Source organism: Scyliorhinus torazame, chromosome 2, assembly GCF_047496885.1.
Source record: "Scyliorhinus torazame isolate Kashiwa2021f chromosome 2, sScyTor2.1, whole genome shotgun sequence".
NCBI classification, from domain to species: Eukaryota; Metazoa; Chordata; class Chondrichthyes; order Carcharhiniformes; family Scyliorhinidae; genus Scyliorhinus; species Scyliorhinus torazame.
Genome location: NC_092708.1, coordinates 374142291 through 374160392, shown reverse-complemented (window position 1 = coordinate 374160392; position 18102 = coordinate 374142291). Strand labels below are relative to the sequence as shown.

The following is an 18102-nucleotide window of genomic DNA, read 5'->3' as shown; positions in this document are numbered from 1 at the left end:
TGGTTCATTCTGTGATTAAATTAAAGTTTGTTTTAACATAAAAGATACCTATTGGTCAGTGGTATGTGGTAACATTTCCTCACAGTTTTACAAATTGAAAATAGTTGGGTTCTCATTCGGGGTCCTAACAAATTCAAAAACAGGACTATATGTAAACAGATATCTCTCTGTCATTGACCTTTCCTATCCATCTCTGAATATTTAACCCTGGAGGTAGTACATGCTAAGGTGTGCGGATCAATAATTACTTCAGAGGATTGTAAAGCAATTTGCATTTATGTAGGCTGTAGTTGAGAAAGCTTGAGTTTGTTAGATGATCTGTCCCCTCTGTGTAATGTATGGTTCTAATTATGATTGTTTATTTGCAGAGAAAATGTCTCTAAATTCAGCATCTTTCGCATCCGACATTTTAGGACATCAGCGGTCTTTCGTAAGTATTGGATCGTTTTATGTGAAGTGCTATTGTCGGACCATTTTACAGTCTGTTTGAGCCATTAGCACTTCTCATTCTGACCAGATATTCACTTGACCCATTAGCTGTGGTACAATTGTATTATTGGCAAGGTATTTTTTTTAACTGCAACCAAATAAAATTATGAAATAACATATTGCACCAAGAGACACAGTATCATAAATGTTGAAAATAAACTGCATTTAAGACTGCAAAGTAGATAAATTATTTCACGTTTTTATTTCATACCAAGAAACAAACTTGTTTTTAAAGCTTTTTAAAATGGGTTCTGGGCTGAATACAGCTCCAGTGCACATTTTTTTTGTTTGAAATAAACAATAAATTGACAAAAAGGACAACACTTTTTGGGGTGTTTGTATGACACCCCAGGTTACTGTACAGCATAAATACTTATTTACCATTCTCTATTAAGTATATTCCATTTCCTATTAAGTATATTCTATCCTTCAACTCTCTTGAATCCTGCTTCTGACAATAGTGCTGCCATTAACATTGTTGTAGCAGAGTGCAGGAAGCTTTGACTTGTGTTGTATGTGACGGGTAAGCCCTCCGTGCATTAACATATTGGACATTTCACAACAAAGTTGTTAAGTTCAGCAGCAAAAAACGTCACTTTGATCAACACTTAATATACATATTAGAATATTTTTTGTATATTTGCTTTGTTTTGTTCAGTGCATAACCATCAAACCCCGTCACAGAAAAAAGTTAAGCACATCCAAATTTAAAATTGGACGTGGAAAAGGAGCTAAAATGTTTGTTGTCCCTTTTGTGATTATATATGAGCACGGCCATATTATTTTGGCTGCTTTGTGGTTTGACTTGCAATTAGAAAAGTCAAATGTAGTTTGTAAACTTTAATATAGATTACCAGTATTCAGCTTTGGTGCTACATCTATCAAACTTCTCTGCCAAATTCGACATCTATGTATAAAGCATTCTTTCTTAAGCTTAAGAAGATTTTAAGCTGCCCAATTGGCACTGAATGCCTTCTTCATGCTCGTTTTTAACTTTCTCTGTCTTGTTTTCACAGATGATGAAGTGCTAATAGTGAATACGCCAGCGTTTGCAGAGTCTGTCACAGAGGGAGATGTCAGGTGGGAAAAAGGTACAAAGCATTTTGGAGGACTATGAATTAATTGTTAGAAGGACTAAATATTTGAAAATTGGTGGGATCCAGTGATTGTGTTCGAGAGGATCTATTTGACATCCACTTTTTCTCCAATCACATTGTCATTGGTAACTGTTAATTTATTTCTTAAAAACATTAGCAGAAATTTTTGTGGAAAATTGCTAGTGTATTTGGGTGCTTGAGACTATTTTAAGTAAATGGTAGATGAACAAATGAAAATAATGAAATTAATTCCTATCAAAAAACAGATGTGACCTTGACTATTGTAAACTATCTCTCCCATCCTTCTCAACCTGTCTGGAGCATTTGACATAGTGCACCATCCCACACTCCTCCTATGCCTTTCCTAGGTTATCAATCAAGGTGGCACTACACTCACCTGCTTCCAATCTTATCTCTCCAGCTATCACTTTCAGTGTAATTTCTTACTACTCCTGCATCAACACCGCTGGAGTATCCTAAGCATCTATACTTGCACCCTTCCTACCCCTTATCGACATAATACCACTCAGTAACAATAGCAGTAATCTGCTCACTATCCTCTGTTTAGGTTCCGCCAAATCATTTGTTAGGATATTGTCTGTCTGTCCTGTGTTCCTATTTAATTCCCGTCCCGCTTCCTGTTCTGATCGACATTCTTCGGGGTAACTGCTACCATGTTACTGCACCCTTTGGGATTTCTGTTTAAATTGTAGCCTTAGATACTGGAAGCCCCCCCCCCCCACCCAGTTCTGATGGGCTGGTCCAAAACCATCCCCTTTAGGTTCCGTGGCAGAATCCAAACCGTGATGTCGTTTGATAGACTTGGCAAGTAGCCAATCAGTGTATATAGGATTTTCAGCCAGCTCCTATTGTTGCCTGTGGTTGGTGAAGCAAGCCAGTCAGCAACTTTCAGGGAAGAAGACATATTTTCAGTTTTGTTAAGCAGCCAGCAAGTAAGGACCCTGAAGACTCCCTCTTTCTTTACCGGAGGATTTTAAGAGGCATTGTAGCCAAATCTGTGTCGACTTTCATCTTTAAAGGAGCACAGACAGCCATCAGAACTGGGAAAAAGATCATGTGTGAAAGTACAAATTGTTGTTCCCAAAGATCAGTAACCTTAGAACTGTGTGTGTCGGGGGATGGGAAGAGCTGAAGAATTGAAGCTTAAGGGGCAGCATCTGTGATAAAACTGCCAGAGTCTTGTACAGGAAACGGGCAAATAAAAACTGCTAATCCCTGGATCGGAGCTGTATTCTTTTCATGGAGGCAAAAGCTCCCTCTGGTGGTAGAAATGATGTGGAGATGCCAGCATTGGACTGGGGTGAGCACCAGGTTAAAGTCCCAACAGGTTTGTTTCAAACACGAGCAGTGCTCCGAAAGCTAGTGTTTGAAACAAACCTGTTGGACTTTAACCTGGAGTTGAAAGACTTCTATTTTTTTTGTTTGTTTTGAAATTTTTTATTTAAAACAAATTTGTAACATTTACAGAGAAAAAAAAGGCCCTATGCAAAGAGCCTTAACATAGTGAAAACGAACAGTGGGAAAGAATAAACATGTTAATAAGGCACTTCCCCTATCAACTCTGTTTGCCCATGCCACACATGTTCAACTAAACTAACGTGGCTCTAACCCCCTCCCTTCAGGTGCTTCTGTTGTTGGTTTCCTGCCCTGTTCCCCTAAAAACACCCTAAGCAGTGCGCCCTCCAGCTCCCGCTCTCTGTCCAGGCTGAAAACAATCTTGGATAAAATATTACAGTACAGGATAATTTATCAAACCGTCGCCACACAAAAGCTCTGAGAGTCCAGAGTCCTTTAGTTCAAGTCCAGCTTCTTTTAATAAAAGTCCACTCCTAGTCAGAGCAAGTTAGGTTAACAGACCGCCGCCACTGTACAGCACTGAAAAAACTAAGTGCCCGTTAGTTCAAGTCCAGCTTCTTATCTTTAATGAAAGCCCAAACCTGTTCTGGTGTCTCAAAGTAGTAGTGGAGTTCCTCAAACGTAACCCAAAGCTTCGCAGGATACAGCATTCCAAACCTCACCTTTTTGTAGAAGGCTGCCTTTACCTTGATAAATCCTGCACGCCTCTTGTCCAGCTCCGTTCCCAAGTCCTGGTAAATGCGCATCTCGCAGTTCTCCCATCTGCTGCTCCTCTCCGCCTTGGCCATCGCAGCACACGTTCCCTGTCAGCAAGCCGGTGAAAGCGGACCACCAAGGCCCTCGGTCGGTCGCCCGTCCTGGGCTTCCTTGCGGGGGCTCTATGCGCCCCATCCAACTTCAGGGGTCGAGGGAAGGCCTCCGGTCCCATCAGCGCCTCGAGCATACCCGTCACATATGCACCCACATCCGATCCCTCGCAGCCCTTGGGGAGGCCAACGATCCTCAAATTCTGCCTCCTGGCTCTGTTCCCTAGCTCTTCAAGCTGCTCCTGCATCCTCCTCTGGCAGACGTTCAGCTCCTCCACCTCGTGCTCCAGCTCCGTTACCATGTCCGCCTGGCTGGAGAGCTTCACCTCGACCTCCCTGAGCACCTTCTCTTGGACCGCCTGTGTCTCGACCATTTGGTCCATTACCGCTCTCATCGGGTCCAACGTGTCCCTCTTCAGTTCGGCGGAGCAATTCCTGAAGAATTCCATCTGTTGCTCCCTTGGCCAGTGAGCCTCCGCTCCCTGGTCCCTGCTGTCCGCCATGCTTCGCCGCCCGGTCTGGGGTCCCTGCTGCTCCCGCTTCAATCCTTGCTGCTCCACTCGACCACTTCTGGTCCAGCTGTCCATACCCCGGGGGAAAGCCTCTTCCCTATCATTCCCTCCACCGATTCAGGTCGCCAGGTCCCGAAAAGGTCCGTTTGCCCATCATGGGCGGGAGCGATCCGACCTACGACCTGCTTCCTCGAGGGCGCCACCGGAAGTCGTGTTGTAAGACTTCTTACTGTGGTGGTAGAAAAGCAGAAGTGCACTGAGGATCCTGAATACAGCACCATCTGGTGGCTGGCGACAAGAACTGCACTGATCTGAACACCCCGGACCTAGCTCTAACTGGTGGCCGAAAAGCGGAATTGTACCGACCTGGAATTCTTAGGTGGTCAAAGGACGGAATTGTGCCAATCTGAACCTCTCGAGTAAATCTATTTCCTTGAGGTTGCAACCACAGTAGTGAAGGCCTATCGCAGACCTACTTCTTTAATCCCTGTTTTTTAAATTCCTTGCCAACCCTTACTGTGGGTCTCATCCAGTATGTGGATGGCCCGACTGGAGAGGGGGCAAAACTTGACCAACTCTTGGGAAATAAGGAAGGGCAGGTGACAGAAGTGTTACTGAGGTATCACTTTGGGACCAGTGACCATAATTCCATTAGTTTTAAGATAGCTATGCAGAATGATAGGCCTCGCCCAAACGTTAAAATTCTAAATTGGGGCAAGGCCAATGTTGATGGTATTAGGCAGGAACTTTCGAAAGTTGATTTGGGAGTCTGTTGGCAGGCATGGGGATGGCTGCTAAGTGGGAGGCTTTCAAAAATTAACCATGGTTCAGGCTAAGCACATTCCTTTTAGAGTGAAGGGCAAGGCTGGTAGAAGTAGGGAACTCTGGATGACTCGGGATATTGAGGCCCTGGTCAAAAAGTAGAAGGAGGCACATGACATGCATAGGCAGCTGGGATCAAGTGGATCCCATGAAGAGTATAGAGGTTGAATAGAGTTGAGCGAGAAATCAGGAGGGCAAAAAGGGGACATGCGATTGCTTTGGCAGATGAGACAAAGGAGAATCCAAAGAGCTACAGCTACATAAATGGGAAAAGAGTAACGAGGGAGAGAGCAGGGCCTCTTAAGGATCTACAAGATTATCTATGTGCGAATCCACAAGAGATGGGTGAGATCCTAAATGAATATTTCTCATTGGTATTTACTGTTGAGAAAGGCATGGATGTTGGGGAAATAAATAGTGATGTCTTGCGTGTACATATCACAGAGAAGGAGGTGCTGGAAGTCTTAAAGTGCATCAAGGTTGATAAATCTCCGGGACCTGATGAAATGTATCCCAGGGTGACGTTGGGGACGAAATTGCAGGTCCCCTAGCAGAGATATTTGAATCGGTGACAGTTACAGGTGAGGTGCCTGAAGATTGGAGGGTAGCAGGTGTTGTGTCTTTGTTTAGGAAGGGCCACAGGGAAAAGCCTGGGAACTACAGACCGGTGAGCCTAACATCTGTGGTGGGTAAGTTGTTAGAAGGTATTCTGAGAGACAGGATCTACAGGCATTTAGAGAGGCAAGGACTGATTAGGGACAGTCAGCATGGCTTTGTGAGTGGAAAATCATGTCTCACGAATTTGATTTGAGTTTTTTGAAGGGGTAGCCAAGAAGGCAGATGAGGGCAATGCAGTCGACGTTGTCTACATGGACTTTAGCAAGGCCTTTGACAAGATACAGCATGGTAGGTTGTTGCATAAGGTTGATCCAAGGTACAAAATTGGCGTGATGACAGAAGCCAAAGGGTGGTTGTAGAGGGTTGTTTTTCAAACTGGAGGCCTGTGACCAGCAGTGTTCCTCAGGGATCAGTGGTGGGTCCACTGCTATTTGTTATTTATATTAATGATTTGGATGAGAATTTAGGAGGCATGGTTAGTAAGTTTGCAGATGACACAAAGACTGGCTGCATAGTGGACAGTGAAGAAGGTTATCCAGGATTGCAATGGGACCTTGATCAATTGGACCAGTGGACCGATGAATGGCAGATGGAGTTTAGTTTAGATAAATGTGAGATGATGCATTTTGTTAGATCGAATCAGGGCAGAACCTACTCAGTTAATGGTAGGGTATTGGGAGAGTTATAGAACAAAGAGATCTAGGAGTAGAGATTCATAGCTTCTTGAAAATGGCATCACCGGTGAACAGGTTGGTGAAGAAGGCTTTCGGTATGCTTGGTTTCATTGGTTCCAGAACATTGACTACAGGAGTTGGGACATCTTGCTGAAGTTATATAAGACATTAGGAAGGCCAGACTTGTAATACTGTGTACAGTTCTGGTCATCCTAATGTAGAAAGGATATTATTAAACTAGAAAGAGTTGTCATGTGAGAGTACCTTTAAGAAATGGATGTTTAAGCAATGTACCTTTAAGAAATGGAGCTGATCAGATTACTGAAGTCATGTCAGAGGGTGGGAGGAGCTGAGCTCACTTCTGCTTTTTTGAGTTTCAGTTTGAGAAGGCAGCTGGGATTGTCTGTGTGTTTTGCTGTGAGCTGCAGGAAGAAACACAGAGCTGGTCTGTTGATTTACACAATCCAAAGACTATAAATCTATTGAATGTAACCTAATGTCTGTTTTTGAAGGTTTGAAGTCTTTAGGATGTTTAAAGGAACAGTTTGAAGGATTATTTAGTGTTGTAGTCATTTGGGGTTATCTTTGAAGTAATGGGTGTTAAGATATTCAATGTTTGTTTTTAAAAGGTTAACTTAAGTTCATAGAATAAACATTGTTTTGTTTTAAAAACCATTTGTCCATTTCTGCTGTATCACACCTGGAGAGTACGCCATGTGCTTCCCACACCACAATCTATTAAAAGTTGTGGGTTGGTTGATCTCCATGAAACACTTTGGGCTTCTGTAAACCCGGACCCATAACAATTGAGGGCTCGAGGGGGATAAAAGCCTATCTATTGGATTGGCTCAGTGAACTTAAAGACAGTGAGGGGTGAGCATATTGTGGTTGCTTTTCAGGTGTGGTATTTTAGTTTAAGTGGGGAGTGTGTTGTGGACAATGGCTCTTTTAGAGGCGCAGGCGTTTTTGGGGGTGGACACGGTAACACGCAATACCTTACAGACAGAGACTAAAAGCAGACTGTTAGATTTGTCAAAAGCATTGCAGTTAACATTGCCTGGCAAAATGCGAAAAGATGAGGTATTTACCGCGGTAGCTGAGCATTTAAATTTGGCTGAGATACATTCTGACTCATGAGAAATGGCAAAGCTCCAGTTGCAGATTAAGCAATTTGAACATTAAAAAGAATTAAAGCAGCTTGAATATGCAATGAGAGAAAAAGGAAATGAGAGAGAAGAAAGAAACAAAGAAAGAAATGGAAGGGAAAGGGAAAAAGAGAGAGAGTTTGAACTTCATAAAATGGCTATGAAACATGAAAATCAGTTAAAATTGGCAGACGCAAAGGGAAACATACAGTTGGATGAGATTGATGTGGATAGTGAGACAGAGCATCATAGTCAAAGACCTGGTGGGGATCTATTTAAATATGTCCAAGCATTGCCAAGGTTTGACAAGAAGTGGGTAGAAGCCTTTTTCATTTCATTTGAGAAGGTAGCTAAACAAATGAAATGGCCACAGGACATGTGGGTATTACTGATTCAAACAAAGCTGATAGGTAGAGCTAGTGAAGTGTTTCTATCACTACCGGAGTAGGTATCTGGAACGTATGAGGAGGTGAAAAAAATCCATCTTAGGTGCATATGAGCTAGTTCCTAAAGCTTACAGTACGAAGTCTTACAACACCAGGTTAAAGTCCAACAGGTTTGTTTCGATGTTACTAGCTTTCGGAGCGCTGCTCCTTCCTCAGGTGAATGAAGAGGTATGTTCCAGAAACACATATATAGTCAGATTCAAAGATGCCAAACAATGCTTGGCATGCGACCATTAGCAGGTGATTAAATCTTTACCGATCCAGAGATGGGGTAACCCCAGGTTAAAGAGGTGTGAATTGTGTCAAGCCTGGCTATATCTGGCTATATATCTGGCTATATATGTGTTTCCAGAGGCCATTCCAGTACGTAATATTACAGCTAAAAAGATTGTGGAGGAGTTACTTATATTCTTTACAAGATATGGACTACCCACAAAAATTCAATCGGATCAAGGATCAAGTTTTACCTCGAAGTTATGGATAGCTTAGGAATAAAACAATTTCAATCAACTGTGTACCATCCAGAATCGCAGGGAGCAAGGTGCATCAGACATTAAAGACTATGTTGAGGGCTTATTGTCAAGATTATCCAGAGGATTGAGACAAAGGAATTCCATTCGTGCTGTTTGCAATTAGGGATGCACCTAATGAGTCAACCAAATTTAGTCCCCTTGAACTAATTTTTGGTCATGAGGTAAGAGGACCACTTAAATTGATTAAAGAAAAATTGGTGAGAAATCGGAAATTACATTATTGGATTACGTGTCAAATTTTAAGGAACGATTAAATAGAGTAGGTGAATTGGCTGGACAACATTTGAAAGTTGCACAAAATGTGATGAAACGGGTAGCGGACAAGAAATCCAAAGTTCGGAGTTTTGCCAGTGGAGATAAAAGTTTTAGTGTTGTTAGTGTTTAGGTGAGCCTTTAAAAGCTAGGTTTTGTGGACCTTATCAGATTGAAAGGAAATTAAGTGAGGTGAATTATGTGGTAAAAACACCAGAGAGAAGGAAGACTCACCGAGTGTGTCATGTGAATATGCTTTAAAAGGTACTTTGAAAGGGAAGGAGAGAAAAAGGAGGTTTTAATGATTCTAACTCTGTGACGAACCAAATCCAGATGACTGTGAATTTGACATACCTCAAATTAAATTGGAAAATGAGGATGTTCTTAAAAATTGGGATGAATTGTTAAGTTATTTTCTAGAGGAAAAACGAACTGACCTGAAAGAGTTATTGATATCACATGGGCAAATTTGTAGAGATGAATTGGGAAGTACTAAAATGGCTATACATGATGTAGATGTGGGAAATGCTGTTTCTATCAAACAACATCCATATAGACCTAATCCTTTAAAATGGGCACAGGTTAACAAAGAGATTGAGAATATGCTTAAAAATGCCATAATTGAAGTGGGTTGCAGCCAATGGGACTCACTCATAGTGATGGTACCTAAACCAGACGGTATCCAACAGTTGTTTGTGGACTATAAAAAGGTGAATGCAGTTACAAGAACGGACTCTTATCCTATCCCACGTTTGGAGGATTGCATTGAGAAAGTGGGACAATCCGCTTTTATTTCCAAATTGGATTTACTTAAAGGTTACTGGCGGGTACCTTTATCCGAAAGGGCGAAGAAGATTTCAGCTTTTGTGACTCCAAATGGTATATACCAATTCAAAGTTATGCCATTTGGCATGAAAAGCGCCCCAGCCCACATTTCAACGGTTAGCTAATAGTCGTTTCAGGATTACCCAATTAAGGACATAAGACATAAGAACTCGGAGCAGGAGTAGGCCATATGGCCCCTTGAGCCTGCTCCGCTATTCAATGAGATCATGGCTGATCTTTTGTGGACTCAACTCCACTTTCCGGTTCGAACACCATAACCCTTAATCCCTTTATTCTTCAAAAAACTATCTATCTTTATCTTAAAAACATTTAATGAAGGAGCCTCAGCTGCTTCACTGGGCAAGGAATTCCATAGATTCACAACCCTTTGGGTGAAGAAGTTCCTCCTAAACTCAGTCCTAAATCTACTTCCCCTTATTTAGAGGCTATGCCCCCTAGTTCTGCTTTCACCGCCAGTGGAAACAACCTGCCCGCATCTATCCTATCTATTCCCTTCATAATTTTATGTGTTTCTATAAGGTCCCCCCTCATCCTTCTAAATTCCAACGAGTACAGTCCCAGTCTACTCAACCTCTCCTTGTAATCCAACCCCTTCAGCTCTGGGATTAACCTAGTGAATCTCCTCTGCATACCATCCAGTGCCAGTACGTCCTTTCTCAAGTACAAGTAAGGAGACCAAAACTGGTTTGGTCTCACTAACATCTTATACAATTGCAGCATAACCTCCCTAGTCTTAAACTCGATCCCTCGAGCAATGAAGGACACAATTCCATTTGCCTTCTTAATCACCTGTTGCACCTGTAAACCAACTTTTTGTGACTCATGCACTAGCACACCCAGGTCTCTCTGCACAGCAGCATGTTTTAATATTTTATCATTTAAATAATAATCCCTTTTGCTGTTATTCCTGCCAAAATGGGTAACCTCACATTTGTCAACATTGTATTCCATCTGCCAGCCCCTAGCCCATTCACTTAGCCTATCCAAATCCCTCTGTAGACTTCCAGTATCCTCTGCACTTTTTGCTTTACCACTCATCTTAGTGTCGCCTGCAAACTTGGACACATTGCCCTTGGTCCCCAACTCCAAATCATCTATGTAAATTGTGAACAATTGTGGGCCCAACACTGATCCCTGAGGGACACCACTAGAAAACTGATTGCCAACCAGAGAAACACCCATTAATCCCCACTCTTTACTTTCTATTAATTAATCAATCCTCTATCCCTGCTACTACTTTCCCCTTAATGCCATGCATCTTTATCTTATGCAGCAACCTTTTGTGTGGCATCTTGTCAAAGGCTTTCTGGAAATCCAGATATACCACATCCATTGGCTCCCCATTATCTACCGCACTGGTAATGTCCTCAAAAAATTCCACTAAATTAGTTAGGCATGACCTGCCCTTTATGAACCCATGCTGTGTCTGCCCAATGGGACAATTTCCATCCACATGCCTCGCTATTTCTTCCTTGATGATAGATTCCAGCATCTTCCCAACTACTGAAGTTAAGCTCACTGGCCTATAATTACCCGCTTTCTGCCTACCTCCTTTTTTAAACAGTGGTGTCACGTTTGCTAATTTCCAATCCGTCGGGATCACCCCAGAGTCTAGTGAATTTTGGTAAATTATCACTCGTGCATTTGCACTAGTGCGGTATATATTGTGCAATATATATCGACGATCTGGTAGTTTTCAGCCAGACATGGAAAGAACATTTAAAACATCTTATGCAGTTATTCGATCGACTTCAGGAGGCGGGTTTGGTGATAAACCTAGCCAAAAGTGAATTTGGAAAAGCCCAAATCACTTTCCTTGAGTTTCCAATACCCTCAAGCCGAAGGGAAATAATGCGATTTCTTGGCATGAGTGGATTTGACCGAACCTTTGTGCAAAAGATATGTTGCGTGGTTGCTCCACTGATGGACTTGCTGATGAAACGTCAAAAATTTCAATGGACAGCGGACTTTCAACAGGCCTGAAAGCTGTGGTAACCGATGCTCCTGTATTGGAGAATTGCAAGGGACTCTGTGATCAGATTGAACTGAAGTATGTAACTTTAAAGAGAAATGCCGAGGCATAGAGGAATGGATGGATCGTGCAGAGACTTTCTTGTTCAAAGAGACTGTCAATCGCAAAGGATTTCGGTTGGAGGAAGAAGAACGAGAGAAAAAAAATGGACTATTTTATTATACCCGTTTGCGGGTGTTGTTTTTTTTTAACCAGTAAAGTGTTTTTACTGTGTGCATTTCTTAATTGATGGTGCAAAGGTGAAAAATGAAACCATCTTGAAGTTGATGGTTTATTTATTTTTTCTTGGGGGCAGGTGTCATGTGAGAGTACCTTTAAGAAATGGATGGTTAAGCAATGTACCTTTAAGAACTGGAGCTGATCATATTACTGAAGTCATGTCAGAGGGTGGGAGGAGCTGAGCTCACTTCTGCTTTCTTGAGTTTCAGTTTGAAAAGGCAGCTGGGAGTGTCTGTGTGTTTTGCTGTGAGCTGCAGGAAGAAACACAGCTGGTGTGTTGATTTACATAATCCAAAGACTATAAATATATTGAATGTAACCTAATGTCTGTGTTTGAAGTCGTTTGGATGTTTAAAGGAACAGTTTGAAGGATTATTTGGTGTTGTAGTCTTTTGGCATTATCTTTGAAGTAATGGGTGTTAAGATATTCAATGTTTGTTTTTACAAGGTTAACTTAAGTTCATAGAATAAACATTGTTTTGTTTTAAAAACCATTTGTCCATTTCTGCTGTATCACACCTGGGGAGTACGCCGTGTGCTTCCCACACCACAATCGATTAAAAAAAATAATTTTTATTAAAGGTTTTCATAAAATTTCAATAACAAAATGAGAAAGAAAAAAGGACCCAACAGGGTTAAGTACAAAACACAATCTAAGAAAGCAACCCCCCCCCCCTGTACATAAATAATAAATTAACATGAACACCCCGACTTAACACAACAGGTGTATACACTCCCTCAAACCCTCCAGTGTAAATACCCTAAACAAAAATAAAGTAACCCACCCCCACCGAGCTGCTGCTGCATTGACCAATGTCTATCGTTCTGCCAGAAAGTCTAAGAACGGTTGCCACCGCCTGAAGAACCCTTGTATCGACCCTCTCAAGGCAAAGTTCACCCTCTCCAATTTAATGAACCCTGCCATATCGCTGATCCAGGATTCCACGCCTGGGGGCCTCGCATCTTTCCACTGAAGGAGAATCCTTCGCCGGGCTACCAGGGACGCAAAGGCCAGAATTCCGGCCTCTTTCGCCTCCTGCACTCCTGGCTCCTCTGCCACCCCAAATATTGCGAGCCCCCAGCCCGGTCTGACCCTGGATCCTACCACCCTCGACACCGTCCTCGCTACGCCCTTCCAAAATTCCTCCAGCGCTGGGCATGCCCAGAACATATGGGTGTGATTTGCTGGGCTCCCTGAGCACCTAGGTGAAGAAGTTCCTCCTAAACTCAGTCCTAAATCTACTTCCCCTTATTTTGAGGCTATGCCCCCTAGTTCTGCATTCTTGGGCCTGCCCTAGGAGCACCTAACACACCTGTCCTCACCCCCAAAGAACCGGCTCATCCTTGTCCCGGTCATGTGTGCCCTGTGCAGCACCTTAAACTGTATGAGGCTGAGCCTCGCGCACGAAGAGGAAGAATTCACCCTCCCTAGGGCATCTGCCCATGTCCCCTCTTCGATCTCCTCTCCCAACTCCTCCTCCCACTTACCTTTCAACTCCACCACCGAGGCCTCCTCCTCCTCCTGCATCACCTGGTAAGTTTCCGAGATCTTCCCCACTCCCCCCCCCCCCCCCCCCCCCCCCCCCCCCAAGAGCACCCTGTCCTGTACTGTGTGTGGCAGTAGCTGCGGGAATTCCACCACCTGCCGTCTGGCAAACACCCTTACCTGTAAGTACCTGAAGGTGTTCACCGGGGGGGAGCCCGTACTTCTCCTCCAGCTCACCCAAGCGCGCGAACTTCCCGTCCACAAACAGGTCCCCCAACTTTCGTATCCCTGCCCTGTGCCACCCCGAAAACCCTCCACCTGTTCTTCCTGGGGCGAACCGGTGGTTCCCCCGTAATGGGGTCCACGCGGAGGCCCCAACTTCCCCCCCATGCCGCCTCCACTGCCCCCAAATTTTGAGGGCCGCCACCACCACCGGACTCGTGGTATACCTCCTTGGAGGGAGCGGCAGCGGCGCCGTTGCCAGCGCCCCCAGACAGGACGCCATCTCCAGCCTCTTCCATGCAGCCCCCTCCCCCTCCATCACCCACTTGCGCACCATCGTCGCATTGGCGGCCCAGTAGTACCCACAGAGGTTGGGCAGCGCCAGCCCCCCCCCCATCTCTACTCCGCTCCAGGAACACCCTTCTCACCCTCGGAGTCCCTCGCGCCCACACAAACCCCATTATACTCCTGTTAACCCGCCTGAAAAAAGCCTTTGGGATAACAATCTATTAAAAGTTGTGGGTCGGTTGAACTCTATGAAACACTTTGGGTTCTGTAACAGGATGCTACCGGGACTTGATGGTTTGAGTTATAAGGAGAGCTGGATAGACTGTAGCTTTTTTTCCTGGAGCGTAGGAGGCTTGGGGATGATCTTATAGAGGTCTATAAAATAATGAGGGCCATAGATAAGGTAGATGGTCAACATCTTTTCCCAAAGGTCGGGGAGTCTAAAACTAGAGGGCATAGGTTTAAGGTGAGAGGAGAAAGATACAAAAGGGTCCCGAGAGGTAATTTTTTCACACACAGAGTGGTGAGTGTCTGGAATGTCCTGCCAGAGACAGTAGTAGAGGTGGGTACAATCTTGTCTTTTAAAAAGCATTTAAACAGTTATGTAGGAAAGCTGGGAAAAGAGGGATATGGGCCAAATGCAGGAAATTGGGACTAACTTAGTGGTAAAAACTGGGCAGCATGGACAAGTTGGGCCGAAGGGCCTGTTTTCATGCTGTAAACCTCTTTGACTCTATAAGGTTAGAAGTTGGAATGTTTGCTGAAGGTTGCGCAACGTTCAGCACCATTCGTGACTCCTCGGATACTGAAGCAGTTCAAGTCCAAATGCAACAAGATCCAGCCAAAATGTAGGCTTGGGAGGCAAGTAACATTCACACCACACAGATCCATACAATGACCATTTCCAACAAGAGAGAATCTTACCATTGCCCTTTGCCTTTCAATGGCATTACCATCACTAAATCCCCCACTATCAAAATCCTGGGGGTTACCATTGATTAGAAACTGAACCTCACTAGTCATATAATTACTGTGTCTCCAAGAGCAGGCCAGAGGCTAGGAATCTTGCAGCAAGTAACTCGGCTCCTGACTCCCAAAACCTGTCCACCAGTTACAAGTCAGGGGTGTGATGGAATATATTCCCATTGCCTCGGTGAGTGCAGCTCCAACAACGCTCAAGGAGCTCAACACCATCCAGGACAAAGGAGCCAGCTCCCTCCACCACCAACGCACATTGGCAGCAGTGTCTCACATCTCCAGGATGCACTGCAGAAACTCACAAAGGCTCCTCAGACAGCACCTTCCAATCTACCATCTATAAGGATAAGGGCAACAGATACCTGGGAACATTACCACCCCACTCACTGTCCTGACTTGGAAATATTATGCTGTTCCTTCTCGAGGCCAATTAGAGACAAATGCTGACCGAGCGAGCGATGCCCGCATCCCATGAATCAATAAAAAAATTCCAGGTATTATTTTGGTAAAAACAACACTGCACTTCCTGGCCAGTACATCCTTCCTAAGGTATGGTGCCCAGAACTAGAATACAACTAAAAAGAGCAATAAACCCAAGTGATTACAAGGCATAAATCTAATTTTGGGATTCAGTTGCTTGTGAATTTATATAACCGTATACTTTTTTAAGAATATCTAGTCCCAAAATGAGTTTTGATTTTGCATTTGGTATTTTCATGCAAAATACTCCAATCCATTCCGTGTTTTATTACAGCTGTTGGTGATACAGTAAGTGAAGATGAGGTGGTGTGTGAAATTGAAACTGATAAGGTTAGTAACATTTTTGATTGTTTCTGACCAGCTACTTTTTTCTTTGGTCTCTGTACTAAATATGGCTGAAAGGGCAATTGAGTCTCTGGTATGGCTTCTGTATAACTCCTGGCAGTTAAATAATAAGTGATCACCAGGATGTTGCAGCCGCATAATATAACCCTTCCTTGCAGCACCTTGTTTCTCTTATGTTGAAACCCCGTGTTCCATCTTGTGTTGAAGTGCTGCTCAAGCTACAACATCTGTAACTTATGAGGTGCTTCAGCTGATACTTCTTGCACATGTTGCCCAGGACAAGAAGCATCCTGACGTTCCCACAGGTAACAGGATGTGCACTCCGTGGGACTGAGGTGTTCTGCCCCTAGACCAGCAGAACTATACTCACCAATCTACCAATTTTTCTCTTTGCCTCCTGAAATTATTTCTACCCTATTAGGCAATAGCAACCATCTGATTGCCCAGACACACACAATGTTGACTCTTGGGTTAATTTAAGAAATTAATCCCAGCAGTGGGCCTCGCTTGTATGTAACAAGTGCTAGGGTTTCCGATGCATGACAGTGTGGATGTGGAGAGGTTGTATCCACTAGTAGGAAAAGCTAGAACCAGAGGGCACACTCTCAGACTAAAGGGACGATCCTTTAAAACAAAGATGAGGAGGAATTTCTTCAGCCAGAGGGTGGTGAATCTGTGGAATTCTTTGCTGCAAAAGGCTGTGGATGCCAAATCACTGAGTTTCTTTAAGAGAGAGATAGATAGGTTCTTGATTAATAAGGGGATCAGGGGCTTATGGGGAGAAGGGAAGAGAATGGGGATGAGATAAATATCAGCCATGATTGAATGGCGGAGCAGATTTGATGGGCCGAGTGGCCTAATTCTGCTCCTATATCATATGGTCTGATGACCATTTTTTAAAGGTTGCTGCTGGGAGTGCGATTTTGTAAAATTAGCATTAATGCATAATTTTCTTACTTGGCCTAATCAGTTCTCCTTTTTCTTGCACTAATTCGAGATCTCTCATCAGTCATCATTCTGGTCCAGTTAATTATTGGCATTATCTATAATGTGATAATGCAGTTACTTCAGTCACTACATTACTTCGCATTCAGGGTTCCATTTTCATATCTAAAAATGCTGTGATATGAACAAAATGCTTAACTATTCCACTTCCTATTACAAGATTAGTGATATTAAATGTCTATGAATCACTGCCTTCAACTTCATAAATTATTTTCAGAATATGTAAGAAAATATGTCTTATTTCCATATTGGTACCAAAATCCTTGTCGGATTGATGATTTTGTGATTAGCATTTAATCTTCCTTTCAATGTTTCATTGCAATGTGACAAACTTAATTGATCCATCTTCTGTATCTGCAAATAGTACTAACATTGTGCCATGGGTCGTTCATTTCCATTGACCTTGAATCCAGTTGTTGAACCAGCCATTATCTCTCATTCTGTGATGTGAACCTTAAAATTGCTGCTAACTCCCCATTGACAACCAGCGTTGTATAGCAAACAGGAGTTATTTTCCCACTGTGGAATACATGCTGCTGGGCTATAATTCCTAAAATTAATTCTTCTTGATTCCAGACGTCAGTACAGGTTCCTGCTCCACATGCTGGTGTCATTGAGGAGCTCCTGGTCCCTGATGGCGGTAAGGTAGAAGGAGGGACCCCTCTCTTCAAACTCAGGAAGACAGAAGGTGGGTTCCCCTGTGCTTGCTGATCTACATTGGCTCTTAATTAAGTGAAGCTATGATCTTAAAGTTCTCATCTTTGTTTTCAAGCCCCTCAGAAACAGGGGAATTTATAATGGAGGACAAAGAAATGGCTGACCAACTAAGTACATACTTTGGTTCTGCATTCACAAAGGAGGACTCAAATAACATACCAGATATGTTGGGGAACACGAGGTTTAGTGAGAGGGAGGAACTGAAGGAAATCCGTATTGGTAGAGAAATGATGTTGGGGAAATTGATGGTAATGGAGGCCGATAAATCCCCAGAGCCTGATAATCTACATCAGAGTACTTAAGGAAGTGGCCCGAGAAATAGTGGATGTGTTGATGGTCATCTTCCAAGATTCTATAGATTCTGGAACAGTTCCTACAGATTGGAGGGTAGCTAATGTAACCCCACTATTTAAAAAGGGAGGTAGAGAGAGAACAGGGAATTATAGACCAGTCAGCCTGATACCGGGAGTGGAGAAAATGCTAGAGTCCATTATAAAAGATTTAATAGCTGAGCATATGGAAGACAGTGGCCTGAAGCACAGGAACAGGGTTGTCTTGCTGCAATTATACAGGGCCATATCCACACCTGGAATTTGCAACCACAGAAAGCAGTTGAGGCCAAAACATTGTATGTTGGGACGAAAGGGATCAAAGGATATGGGAAGAAGCGGGGACAGGTTGAGTTCGATGATCAGCCATGATCATAATGAATG

General features: G+C 43.4%; 1 protein-coding gene across 2 annotated transcripts in view; it reads left to right on the top strand.

The window, feature by feature from the left end:
• The window catches only part of dlst (dihydrolipoamide S-succinyltransferase), a 65916-nt gene that overhangs the window by 29730 nt on the left and 18084 nt on the right, over window positions 1-18102 (top strand). For both annotated transcript variants that reach the window (XM_072493169.1, XM_072493176.1), the window contains 4 exons: window positions 369-430; window positions 1506-1580; window positions 15597-15652; window positions 17249-17360. In XM_072493169.1, coding sequence (XP_072349270.1) covers window positions 369-430; window positions 1506-1580; window positions 15597-15652; window positions 17249-17360 — 305 coding nt within the window. The remainder of the gene's footprint in view (window positions 1-368; window positions 431-1505; window positions 1581-15596; window positions 15653-17248; window positions 17361-18102) is intronic.